General features: G+C 43.1%; 1 protein-coding gene across 1 annotated transcript; it reads left to right on the plus strand.

Moving 5' to 3' along the window:
- The first annotated feature begins 2,037 nt into the window (after nt 1–2,037).
- Nucleotides 2,038–9,624, plus strand: C9H14orf180 (chromosome 9 C14orf180 homolog). Its single transcript, XM_009513573.2, is given in 4 exon segments — nt 2,038–2,340; nt 4,672–4,798; nt 6,649–6,675; nt 9,422–9,624. Coding segments are annotated over 4 exon segments (660 nt in total).
- The last annotated feature ends 4,875 nt before the right edge of the window (nt 9,625–14,499 follow it).

Genomic DNA, 14,499 nt, shown 5'->3' on the forward strand with positions numbered 1-14,499 from the left:
GCCCAGGTAACTACTAATTATTCAAGCATTTACAACCATTACTGTCAACATAATTAACACATTGTGGGACGGAAGTGAGAATGGCAGTATGAAATGTTTCCTCCTAGCATTTGGACAGCAATCTTTCATGAAAATATTTATAAGCTGCCTAATTATTTTTCAGTTAAATGAACAGAAAAACTGTTTACATTTAAGGTGAATCTCTATAATGGAAAAGAAATGGTTTCTGCCACCAAAAATGATAAATGTTGTCTCCACAAGTCCACTTCTTGAAAACAAAACACACACCCATCTTTTCTTGAGGGATTTTTAAAGGAAATAAAAACAAACAAACAAACCCTGATCGATTGTTTAGAAAAATGTGAGACCTTTCTTTCAATAAAAACAGATTCAGTGAAAAAGACAGGAACATGGTTATTCATTCAGGTCTAAAATCTCATGAGCTCACTGCCACTCTCTGCAGGAATAAAAGGCTGCAAAAGACCTTCTTATGTGCCTTGCTAGATGACACTAGTAAAAATAAATGAGACAATTCATATAGAGAGAGTGAAAGCAAGATGAAGGCTAGAGTTTGATTTCCTTATTCCCACCTTCACCAGTTTTGCTGGCCAAAGTAGGCAGGTAAATTCCTTCTTGTATTAATTAGTAGCAAGTGATTATAACAATGGGAGGAAGGAGGAACCAGAGGAGAAGCGAGGGACCATGGTTTGGAAGGTTTTGTCACCTTTCTGTCTAGGATCTATTATGAGCAAAGTTTTAAAGAATTACTTTTCCCCACCAAAATCTCAGTTTAGATATCCCAAAATAACTGCTGTGAAATACTTGCAGGGCACACCAGAGGAGAGATTTTGAAAAGTTTGACAAGACCTGCAGCTGTGAGCTGGTTGCAGCATGAGGAGAAGCCCTCCATCACACTAATGTACAAGAAAGAGAAGGTAAGGTGACTCTCTCCAGGTGGCTTTTAGATCTAGAGCATTCAGTGAAGAGCCCCAGGCCAGCAAACTGCGTCCTTCTCCATGTTGGCATGGCATTCACTGCTGGAAAGAGAAGGTCTTGAGGACAGCAGCCCCTGCGAGCGCTGCAGACCCAGACGAGACTGAGCTGGAGAAAGGCAGCGAGTCTCAAAGGGAGCTGCTGGCCCCACTTCAGCCGTGGATACCTCCACTGCTCTGCTGGCCCTGCTTTCTCTGGGGAAGGATCCCTATCCTTCCCATCTACTCACCCACCCCCCAGATCCCTGAAAGGAAGATTAAAATAGTGAAGCCCACAATGCTGCTGTGCCTTCTGGTTCCTAGTGCCAATGTAAGCATCTTGCAACCCTTGCTCCACTGCCTAAGTGCAAAATAAGGGCCCCAGCCTGAGCATGCCATGGGACAATCCATCCAACCACCTGGAAAAAAGCACAAAACTGGAGTACTTTAGCCATGGCACAGCAAATAAATAGCTCCAGCAAAAGAAAAACAAAAAAAGTTGAAGCTTTTACTTGTAAAGACAGTAAACCACCATATTTCAGCAGTCAGGGAGGGTATTTCTGACTGGAAATTTTATATTTGATGATGACCAGCCTTCAGCATTTGACAAGGGGCTGCTAAAGCCTCTTGAACAGTAAATCACCTCTCTTCCTATCAATAACCTTATTATAATATCTGTAGAAATGGCTAATGTTAAAATCCCACTTTATTACTATAATAATGGATCTCATTTGTAAAACACATAAAGTGAGGTCATAACTGTACTGGAGGGAGATATATGTGATCCCACTCCATCTACATCATCTCCTGATGGTTTTACCCACATATTTTGAACGGGAGAAGCATTAAAAGCAATCCCACCTGCAAGATTTTTGAGATTGGGCATGGCTTCTGAAAAGGAGATCAACAGATCATGGAAATGCAGTGATCATTATGAAAAGAACAGCCTCAACTTCATGTTTACACATATAAATATGCAGGTGTTTATCTGTGATTTGCTCCATTCAGCTCCTTTCCAGTTGCCAGGAAAGCCCTGCTTTTCAGCTGCACAATCAGTATTATCACCATGTGCTATTCTTGTCTACTGAGTACATTTCAAGTAACGTCATCCTTCCCAAGCCAACGCTGGTATGAAGGGCGGAAACTCTTCTTTCCACTCCTCTGTCATTTGCTCCTGCTCCCATCTGCTTGGTGGCACTGCCTTCTCAGTCCTTGTTGCAGACGGATCTCCAGACACTTTCCCCTAATTTTCTAGAGCCAGTGGCTTTTCAACCAAAGCTTCATGTGAGGGGCTTCATGTTGGCATCTGGAGTACATGTCCCAAATATGTCCAGCCCCACCTTCTGATCCTAGTGCAGAGGAGCTGCCGGTAAGTAATCTCTCGATGGGCAATAGAGTCCTTGTGTCCAATGCCCAGAGCTTTTCACAAATGGATTGTTTTTAAGGGCATATAATTTCCTGACTAGCACTTTGGTAGGTTTCCAGCTCTTGTCACAGTATGTTAACACCGAGTGTTTGTCTGAGGGGAAGATGCATCATTCTTTCTCTGACACTGTGTAGCTTTGATTTCCATAAGTTGTTGAAGTCTAGTAAATGTTGTAAATGCCACTTCATTGTTAAGGTCTTCCTTGTCTAGGTGCTACCCAACCAGCTAGTTGTTCAATGTTTTTCTCTTCTAATATAATGTAACTCTTAGCTGTTTGGAAAAGCTCATATAGACAAGAGATGCACTTAGAGTTATAAATCTCTTCAGATATAAGGTTTGGTTTCCTTGGTTGTGCCACAGGAGGAGCCCTCCCAGCTACAGCTATAACCACTGCTACTCTGAGCTGGGCATCTTCTGCTGTGTCTCCCTAAACCTGTTTCATTTTACATAGAGTAATTAAATATTCATTATGCCACAAAGTGTGTGTGTGTGTGTGACTATAGCAGAGTGATTAGGGTACTCACCTGGTAGATGAGAGACCCTGTTCCCAGTGACTGCTCCAATTAATATTTAAGTACTTCATATTAAGTATTCATTGGAGCAAGGCTAGGAGCAGACTTCTCCCACCCCCAACAGAGCACCCAGACACCAGGCTGTAAAGTCATTCTTTCTTTAGCTCAATGAATATTTAATTTTTTGAGGCCAAACAAGATAGCTTCAGTGGCAAAGGCTGAGATTCCCTGCTCCCCCCTGTGCACCATAGCTCTGATGATGAGGGTGTGCATATAAGACATGTGGGTTCACATTTCTTTGGACTTAAAAAGAAGCTGAATCCAGGTTTCCCATACCCTGGATGGGTATTCCAGGTTCTGAACTGTTGAATTAAAACCACCGAGCTCCAATACACACTGTCCCCAGTCATAAGACAACAGTGGTATGGCTGCTTGTATGACCCCGAGCTCAGAGAAAACTTCCTTATCAGTTGTAAGTTCAGCCAAAATCTGGTTTTTAAATCCCTCAGAAGAAGGTATCAAAGCTGAAGATGTTCCTCACTCCATGGCAGTTCCTGCTGGCTACGTGTGTGCCTTGCAGAGATTATCCAGAGTATGCTATGTAGGGAAACCTACTTATCCTCTGTAGTCTGGGGTCTGACACCCCCACACTGTAGTTAACGGGACTTAAACCTCCCTCTGCAGCCCAAGGAGTGGGTGCGTGAAATGGTGAGCGTCGGGAAAGCATCCAAAGAGAAAAGGTGTAGAGTGAGGGTATTTGGGTCTAAAAATGGGCAAAAGTAGAAGGTATTGAGGATTAGAAAGATTAAAGCAGGAAGAATAGCATGGAGGAAGGAGCATGCAATCACTGAGTGGGGAAATGACACATGAGGGAAAAAAAAAGGAGCAGGGTCAATGACCAGGAGGAGCAAACAAACCATCTAAGAAATAACACCCTTTACCTGGCAGAGGAATGGAGGGAAAGGGGAGAAAGGGGTACAGAAGATTATTTCTGCCACCCACTTAGGTCTTTGAAAAGTAGAAAATTTGCCATCTGCTCTACACTTTCAGAGGACAGTGGGTGTCTCTGAACGGAGATGCTTTGGATTCACTCTGGGGAGCTGATTCTGGGAGCACTCCTACACGGAAGAGGGACTTATTACTATTATTGCAGCTCTGTTTCTTGTCCTTTGGCAGAATCCACAGCAAACTGATTCCATTATCAAAGACTGAGTGTGACTTCCAGGCAAAAAACGGAGCAACAACATAATTGTGATATTGAAGTGCAAACAAATTACCTTCTCATACCTATCAGGATAGTGTCCAAACCCAAGACTGCTCCACAGTCTCAGTTGTTGAAATGGCAACACTGCACTCAGAATGGAGCTGCTTACCTCAGAAGAACATTTCAAAGGTGCTCTCAATCATATGGTTCATATATTTCATACCACATTTATGTCTGTCTACCCCAGCAGCAACCACATTCAGTAACTGTTCACTCCACTTTAGAGAAATCCTTTCTGAACACTTTGCTGTCCGTTACTTTAACCAACCTTTTTCCTGAGAACACAGCTTTAGAGTACTGAAGATCTATGACAATGAAGGAATAGCCATATTGTCTTGCTATAAATTTTACAGTGATCTATGAATGTCAAAACAGATGCGTTTCATATCATGTCCTTTGAGGGACATGGTAACACAGCCACAAAAGCTCAAAGCTTCACCCAGATGCATCACTCCAGTTTGAACAGCCATATGTTTTGTGTTTTGATCAACTCTTTAGACAGATGGCAGTAGCTATCCTCCTTCAATACTGAGGAAAAGGCCAACTGTGGACCAAGCTGTGGGGGGAAGGCGGAAAGCAGAGAGAAGGGTTCGATTTCGTGAGCCAGAAGAAGTCATTGAACATGGTATGCTCAAGCTATTAAGCCTTTTGGCATAACCTTTCTAGCTTTTTTACATTCACCCTGTCTGTCCACATCAGCTTCCCCCTCTGATAATGTTATTTGTGATTTTGAGCTCAACATGGAACAGAGGACAGACATTTTTTGCTCTATGCTCTGCAGAATTGTATCTAGTCCATTTGCTCGCCTGCCCTGGGAGGAGAGAGCCTCCTGCATCACGCTAGGGCGGCCTCAGGGCTGTTGGCATGATGAACTCCTGAGTCAGCCCCCACAGGGATCATTGTAGACCGTGGGTTTGGCTGAGGCCCAGATCTACCCGAGAACAATGCTTCCACTTATAGAAAAGGACTTCAGACAAAATTTAAACACACTTATGTCATTCTGGGTAACTAGGATGTAATGGCAGGGAGGGAGCCAGCCCTTTCATGTTTCTGAGCAGCATGCATGCCATGGGATACAATAGTAAAGGTCTAAGCCTTGCTGGCTCACTGAGGTTAAAAGCAGCCAGGATGTAACCATTTCTGCCAATAAGGGCACCCAAGGAACTATACAGCTAACATAACCTCTGGTCTTTCATTCACGAGCCAAAATATCAGTTTGGGGTAGGTCAGCTGGGAGTGACCTTAAGCAGAGGTCCAGCACAAGGATCCAGTTTGCACTTCTGCATGTTATATACAATTGATAACCAAATAAGAACTGTTGCTTCATTCTGACTTTCACAAACTGACCCAGCTAAGAAAGGTTTTATTTCTTGGTAGGGAACTAAAATTGCATGGTTTTGATACATCAATCAGTAAAAACACAGGTGACGGAATGATAAAATTTCTATGTCAGCCACCTGTTTGGACTGCTACTCAACTTCTGAAGGCAAGGCTTGGCATCCACTACTGTGTCTGTACACAGACTTTGCATCGGTTTTGCAATACTTTGTTTCTGGTCGCTCCTAAAAAGCTGTTTCTTTATAAGGTTGTTGACACAGCCTGGGCTTTCCCATGAAAACTGAACTCCTGGGAAGACTCAGTGGGTCAGCCCTATGTTCTCCAAAGCTCATCTGACTGCTCAAAAGCAGGATTTTGATAAGATGTAATACCTCCTTCAGGTCCCCACCGGAGCCCATGCCCCCACATCAGCACTGGTAATTCTGCAGTCAGTCCAGCTCGGGGGATTTGGTTCATCTCCCACTGGCTCCGAATCCAGCACAGCCGTGCTTGAGCTCCAGGGAGCTGCGAGAACAGAGAAGACTGACTCTTTTCCATGAAGACATGAGAAATGTCACAACCCATAATTAGTATTCTGTGTTGCAAACAGCCTGTGATTTAGATGATTTGCTGTTTGCCCATGCCATATTATTGATGTAGAGACTGGTAAGATGAAGGTTGCTGGCACCACTTAAATTTTTCCATTCTCTGGATTTTTCATCCCGGATTGTGTCTGGGTCCCATCTGCCAAGCAAAGGCAGTTCCAGGGTATTGTTGGATCTGACAGTAGCCCTTGCTTTCTTAACTTTCTCTGCCTATCTCTTTTCCTCTCTAGAAATGATGTGGAATAGGGAGGTCTTTTTTGCGAAGGCTGACCCCTGACCTCCCTGCAACAGCAGCAATCTGTGCCTCTGAACTCCCCCAAACAATGATTTTTTTCTCACTTTTCTGAAGTGCACCTACATCTGCATGTTTGCATGGAGGGGTTAGATCCTCATCTGGCATAAATATGTACAGACAAAAGCAGTGTAAGAGGTAGCCCAGCATCTATAAGGAGACAGTCTATTTCAGAGGCACCACTTGGTGCTTGCTTTCTTATTCATCTGCTGCAAAGAGGCCTTTCCAGGCATGTAAGAACATTTTCATTCTGTTTTCTAGCCATTTCCTACTGTGACTACGTAGTGGGTAAGTTGAAGTTTCATATTATAACTGTGAGACCTCCATGGCACTAACCTGAGTTTGTTTTGCGGCTGCTTGGATGCACTGTGCAAATATATCCTCTGTATACAAAGCATTTCATACTGTCAGTGGTTGTTGCTTTTTCTTCTCAGTATATGAAGCACAAGGTGTTGATGAGGTCTGGTGCAGTATTTTAAACAAGACATCTAGTAAGACAAATAGTGGAAACAAAAATGAATTCCCTGAAGCTATTTTTAATTTAAATATAATTAATATATTTTATGGCAATAGAATAGGTACAGGTTTTTCACTAAGATATGCAGGGAAAGCACCCCAAGCAAAACAATAGTTCTCCCTGCTGACTTTCATATGTGGGGAAGAGGCAATTCATTTATATGCTCACAGCAGGGTAGGAATAATAAAAATAATCTGTTTTTTCTTTTTGTTTGCAAGGATGTTTGAGGCCAGCCAACCTCACAGATCCTCAAGCAAATGTGTGGATCAGATGTTCTTATGGTGGTGATCATTTCTAGAGGCTCTGGCCAACATCCAGTCCCTCCTGTATGCAATGCAGTAAGGAGAGAGGGGTACATATATACATGTGTATATATATATGCATGCACAGAGCCCTGTGTTGGGAGGCCAAAAGAAAGCAAATATCCCCACATCTCTTAGCTGCTGCTATTGCCCAGGAAGAGGGCCTGCATGCCCATGCCAGTGGCAGCATCAGCTAAGGCAGTCATTGGGCTAGGAATGAGGTAGGGTAGGCAAGAAAGAGCCAGGTGGAAAAGAAAAGACCAATTATCCCTCAGGTGACAGCAGAAATATGTGTCCAAGCCAGGAACTGAACCAAAATCTCCTGCACCTCACTCCAGTGTTATTCTCAGATGAGTTGTCTTTTTCTTAGACCAGGCACACAGCTAGGGCTGAGCGTGCTGTTCCAAGAAACAGTATAACTAACAAATTTAAACATTAATTTTCTATTTCTAACCTAGAAAAGACCAAACTTACATTTAAGCACATAATTGTAGTGATGTGCTGAAGCTGTTGTGAGCATAGCTCGTCACTAGTTTGTGGGTGGGATTATTTTTTTTCTGTTCCTGGACTGAACATACACCCTAATTGAGAGGACTCAAGGAAAAGCCAAGTTTGCATTTGAGATCACCCAGAATTTTCACATGGAAAGTAACTTTCGCAAGATTTAAAAAGGTTATAAGCACTTCTTAGAAAAGGGCTGATGCCAGCTTTCAGAAAAGTTTCGGTATTACCCGGTATGCTCGTCAGCCAGGCTCCATGCCTTGAAAGGCAGCTACTCACCCGGACGAGAACTGTATCTTGTGGTGTGGGAGATCACACAAGGGAAATACCAACTTCCAAATCACAAATTTCTGCAAAAGCAGAGAGTGGTGAGTAATTCCCTGGCTAAATACCTTCATATCAACCATTCATAGAATAATGCCAAATAAAAAAATAATTATAAAAATTGAAGTCTGCTCATGGATAATTTGCAAACAGAAAGAAGGGCTAAATTCAAATGAATAAATTATTTGCTGCAAATAATTCACTCAGATCTATTATGGGACATTGATTTGGTTTCTGGTTAGCTATAAAATGACTTCCTATTAACATTTTACCTTTTCCCTATACACTTTTTGATACATTATTATGTGTTTCTTTCTTGGTTTTATGACTTTTACCTTCCTCCCTGTACATCTGTATGACAGTTTAATTGACTGCTGTGTATTCCAGGGCTCGTAGTAGAAGCTAATTTAAATATGTTACAGCTAATGTTGGCCCTTTACCCATAATAATATATACCACATTTTTATCTCCTTATTGATTATGTGCATATGGCAGGAAAATAGCCGCACACTACGGGTTTTTATTCAGGCATGAATGTGGCTTTATACTTCATGTTTAATACTCAAAGTGCTTTATAAAATAATACTGATTGTACAATGGCCATGCAGTCAAACAGAATAGCCAGATGTGAATCAGACTGGATCCCTGAGGCCCATGGATGGATACACATGTGCCAGGGCTGGGGCATGGATGTCAGCAAGCTAAATGTAGCCCATTGATTTCCACATGTGTACTGTGCCTGACCTATGGCACTTCAAACATACTTGAACTATATTTTAAAGGCAAGGAAAATGTTTACAGTGTCCTCCTGATTAAGAGCAAGTCCAGAGGATGTTCCAGCGCAATTAGCACACCGAGCGCTTAGAGAGAGGTTAAACCTGCCAGAGCTCTCTAAATATGCCTCTCAGTTGATGGACCCCCATTTCAGTTCTTACTGTAATTAGCAGAGGCCCCAAACACACTGAGTTACCAGGCAAAAGGACAGAAATCTAGATCTTCCTTCTTTTATGGAGCATTTGTGAGCATTAAATAATTAGGCGAGATAGCTTAATATTTTTCTAGTATTTAACTTAACATTTAGCGTAAGGGTATAAAAAATAATTGCTGGAGGAATACCTGAGATTGTGCATTAGTTATGGTAATCCTGTTCTTAATGTATATAATTAAACTCTTTAAATGCTTCATTAGATGAGAGCTTTTATACTGACCACCCTCCATCAGGAGGTGCGACTCACTATTACTTAACTGATACCTATGGAAGTACTCACAACCAGAGCCCTGCGTTCTCAGAAAAGTGGGACAAAGGCATCAGCAGGGGGTCAAACTTGGGAAGTGTTTAAGATGACACGAAAATAATGCTGCTTTCTTTTTTCTCCTCATCACTGTTCAGTAGATGACAGGTCATCATCTGGATTGCCTGTGCTCCTGTGGCTCTCATTTTGCGCAGTGCTGATTCTTGCTGTGAGTCTCTACTATGCCAGCACGAAGCAAGATGTTAAAGTCCTGGAGGAATTTCAATCCCGACTTGTTATCTTCTTTCTTCAGATAAGACACGTTGCTCAGAAATGCTGGACTTGGTTTATGAGGCAGTAGCAACATCTTCCAGCCTGACAGATATCTCAGAGCACTGCTAACCAGCACGTGGCAGCGCAAAGCTCGCAGTCAGCTCCAGCACATGCAGGGAACACGTGGGCATCCACCTCAAAGAGCAAGAAAACCACCCCAGTTGTGCACTGTCCAGCAGCCACTTGTTGCCCTTTCTTTTTTCTTCTTGTTTTTTTTTCTTCACATTAATGAGTGGTCATACTAGCAGCATGAGGTCTGTTGTGGTTTAATCCTAGCCAGGAACTAAGGACCATAGAACTGCTCGCTTGGTCCCCCACAGTGGGATGGGGGAGAGAATCAGAAGAGTAGAAGTGAGAAAACTCGTGGATTGAGATAAGAACAGTTTAATAGGTAAAGCAAATGCTGTGTACACAAGAAAAGCAAAACAAGGCATTCATTCACTATTTCCCGCTGGCAGGCAGGTGTTCAGCCATCTCCAGGACATCAGGGCTCCGTCGCACATAATGGTTACTTGGGAAGAGAAACGCCATCACTCCAAACATCCTCCCCTCCCTTCTTCTTCCCCCAGCTTTATATGCTGAGCCATACGTCACATGGTATGCAATATCCCTTGGGTCAGTTGGGGTCAGATGTCCTGGCCGTGTCCCCTCCCAACTCCTTGTGCACCCCCAGCCACTTGCTCGTGGGGTGGGGGGAGGGGCAGGAAAGGTCTTGGCTCTGTACAAGCCCTGCTTAGCAGTAACGAAAACATCCCTGTGTTATCAACACTGTTTTCAGCACAAATCCAAAACACAGCCCCATAGTAGCTACTATGAAGAAAATTAACTCTATCCCAGGCAAAAAGAACACAAGACCCCACCAAACTCATGCTCTATCATCCTGAACAGCAAACTAGCATCTGAACTTTGTCCCCCAAAAAGCATATAAACTGCTGATATGAGGAGCAGAAGTAGAGAGAAATACAATGAACTGTGTAGGCAGCATCAACCTCTGAATAAAGTCTCCTGAGTCAGAAGTCAAGGCTTTAAATACCAAACCACCTTTCTTCTCAAGTGTCATAAGAGCTATTCTGCAAGAGTTAAAATAAAACTGAGCTATTGCATAAGCACTGCTCTTGTGGCCAAAGGCTTGGCAAGCTGCTGCATTTATATGCCTGAAACTATTATCAGTAAAATCCCAGCAAACGGCTTTCTCGTTTACCTTCATGCATTTTTTTCCTCCATGGACAAAAGCTGTTTCTTAATGCTTCACTTGACTCCCAGGTGTGAAAAAGAACATGAAAACTCATTTAAACAGCAAACAGTTTATTTGCCTAACATAATAAATAGCAGTATTGAATCCCAGGCTAATTATCAAATCAGTAGTTTATTCCTCTGGGTTTGATTCAGTCCATAAACCTCATGAGCTGAGCTTACAAGATTCATTATAGTGCGTGTATTCAGTGAGAGGTTATGCTTTTATGCTTGGGTGTTCAAGGCCTTATATAATGGTACTATGGACTGCTTATGAAGGTGTGGGAGGCAAAGCCCTTTTATCCCACCATTGTCCCACCACAGTATGCACCTCTCTGAGGGGAATCCTTTTAATGGAGATGAAGAAATGTAGAATGGTGCTCTGAGTGTCTGAGAGGAGAACAACTGAGTGCAAGCTTATGAGCTTCAGCTATGTTTTCTTCCTAGACAAAGTCATCACAACCACCTTTTAGGCCTTAGATTCTTGTCAAATAGCATGTGATGTGTACTAGGGTTTATATGATATGATAAGATTGACATCAGAACCTGTAAGAGCTGAAGAAAAGGAAAAAGGAAAAAAAAAAAGAAAGAAAACACTGCAGAGAAGATGGAAGAGATGCCTGCAAGACCTTGGCTCGAATTCCCCTGCCATTGCAACCCACCAAAAAGCTAAACTGGTGCTTCATTTTTAATGGATTCTTTTTTTAAAGGGGCAGCATACACCTCTCTGCCCCAACAACCTTCTTCCAAGCAGATCAAGGACTTCAACCAGGCAGAGGATAATCAGAAACACATTATGCAGCCTTCTCTCAAGAGTAGAGTTGGCAGCAACTTGATTGAGAACGAGTCCAAGTGGGAAAGAAGTGACTTCAGTGGCTATTCTCATGCTCCTTTTAAGATGTCAAAGGCCACAGCAACTGCATTCAACATGCTGCCAGTCTGGGAAGCAGAGGTTGCTGCAGGAGGAGTGTTTAGCTCAGGGGCTCTTTGTGCAAACTGGTTGGGTACCCGAGCTCAGAGGGTAAGTTTCGCCACTGCTTCCCTGGTGAATCTCTGATGGAAAGCTTTGGATTGGTACGTGCATGGGGCAAGGGGTTCATTTACAACTTCTGTTTTCCTTTTTAAATGTTTATTATCTTTTCAGTGTTCATGTTGGAACTCTTTGGCAAATCAATGGCATTTCTTTTTTGGCTCTGGACTGACACATCCCTGTGCCAGCATGTAGCAACGAGCCCCTTCAAAACAGGAGCCTTTCCTCAAGGGGTGGTTCCCTCACAGCAAGTCATTGCATATTGCAACAAGAAAGCAAAGCCTACACTGACAAGCACTGAGCAATCTCAAGAGCAAGAGCAGTAGAGTGAACCCTTCCAGTATGTTAACAACCTGGTTTCGTAACTTTAAAACAAGCCAAATGGTTAGGGTAAAACAGGAACTCCCCTTAGGACTTTGAGGGAAGATGGGGAGGCAGTGCCAAATCCATATGTGTGTTCACCTCCCTGCACAGCTCCCCAGGAAATGGGCATGGGACCACCTTTCCCTGGGTGGCTTTTATGGCTTCAAATCAAAAATGGCTACGTTCTCCTTGCTGGGGCCCAATTTTATCAGTGCAAGTGAGAACAGCTATCGCATCTGGGCTGTCAGGGAAATTAAGCAGAGGAACAGCTATTCTTGGATTCTGACTAGGCTCTGGACATGGGCAAAAGCAGCACTTGAGCTTGAGCTGCCTGTTGAGGACTTGCCATGGCCGTGCAAGGCCTCCCAGGTCAGGATTATTTATTGAGGTTGGTCAGATATGTGGCAGGCTGCAGAAAGCCAGAATAAATTTGATACAAAGCCAGAACTTATGAAATAAATACAAGCTAAACCCCACCCCTGGGAGAATGCTGGCATTTTACAGGTGAAGAAAGTGAAGCTGAGAAAGCCAATGTATCTGGGCAAGTGAATGAAGCATGTCAATAACAAGCCTGGGAATAGGAGCAAAAATCCTGACTCCTGGGCCTGCATTTAATTACTCCTGCACAGCTTCACTGTGGACTTGGTTTATTTCTTTCTTACACTGAAGCTCTTCTCCCATTCATCCATCTTGCTTATACACACAAACACACGCACACCCCCAGCCTTTTCCCACTCTGCCCCTTCTTTCTGTTCTTCACCCATCACAGACCTAGCCTCACCACTGTGAGCTGGACAGGATTTCTCCTTATTCTTGTTCAATGTTGTTTTTCTAGGTGTGACATTTTTGTGAGTCCATGAGTTAGGAAGAGCTCTAAAGCACAGCAAAATCAGCCATTTTGGGTAATATTTCCCTTGCAGGTCATACTGGACAACAATTCCCTTCAGTACAACTCCAGAGAATTGCTCATAAAGAGGTAAAAAGAAAAAAAAAAAAAGGAGTACATAATTTGTTACAAATATACAAATAAATACAAGATGCTCACCTGAATTCACACTAATGCCAGTGTGGGGAATCGCTTTAGAAGTCAAGAGTCCTGAAGCTAACCAGTTCTCAGCAATTATTTAATCCAGCTTGGAAATGGTCATGTTTTTGTTTTAAAAGGCCGGAAGAGGAGTGATGGAGGACAGGACTCTTGCAGCAATCTTTAAAGTAGACAGCAAGTAGGTGGGCTGCCCAGGAGCAGCGTCTGGGGTGGCAAGACTCAAAGACCCAGAAGAGAGTAGAATGAGGTCTGTGCATGAAAATGGGCTAGACACAGGGCCTAAGGGTAGAAGTGCTGCCTAATATCCCTTTTGCAATGAGTATTAAATTAATGCACAACAGAAATCAGCAGACCACAACATCTCAGGATAAGTGTTGTTTCCACAACATCTCAGGATAAGTGTTGTTTTGGCAGTGTTCAGTACATTCCTGCAGCAGGAATGGAGGGCAGCTGCCGGCACCCTCTTCAGGCAGGCTCACCACATCAATAGCACTAGCAGGCATATCCATACCATACAATGAGAGGAGATAGAAAAGGACACAGTGAGATGACACTAAAATTTTTACACTAACTTCTTAATGCAGTCAGCATTAGCACTGGTAAAAGGCAGCCCCAAAGACTCCTTCTAGTCCCACTTCATCTCTCCAACCCTGCTATTCTGGAAACAATTTAATGCAGCAGGAGAAATCCATAGCAGCAATTTTAATTGCCAGTTCTGTCTTTCAGCACTTCAAAGCAAGCAGGAGGGCTGGCAGCATGAGACCAGCTTCACTCAAGGAATAACTCAGGAACCCCTAAGATAATAGTGTGGACTTCTTTCTTATTAATTCCTTGCTCCAGGATAGCTGTTGAGAACATTCAGGCCCTCCCCTGAAGAGAACAGGTGATGGTACATGAAGAAAATTAACCAGCTGGCATTTGGAAAATGAACCTGCTCCTGCAGCCAGTGGTCCCCCTTTACATTTGGTAACAAGCTGCCTTTCAGCTGCCTGCTGACATGGGAGCATCTTCTCCTTGCCTTCTGTGGCATTAGGATTCACTGCTGGAAGATGGTACCAAAAGACATCAGGCAGCTTAGGATGGTTGGCTATATCCTTGACTATACAAGCTGTGGCATGCAGATGCTGGGGAACGAGTACACAAATTAAGATGCTACCACTGACTCTGAGAACAATGTTTTATCTTACATTGTAACAATTTAAATTCACCTTCAAAAAACAGGCACAGAAATA

The sequence above is a fragment of the Phalacrocorax carbo genome, chromosome 9 (assembly GCF_963921805.1).
Source record: "Phalacrocorax carbo chromosome 9, bPhaCar2.1, whole genome shotgun sequence".
Classification (NCBI taxonomy): domain Eukaryota; kingdom Metazoa; phylum Chordata; class Aves; order Suliformes; family Phalacrocoracidae; genus Phalacrocorax; species Phalacrocorax carbo.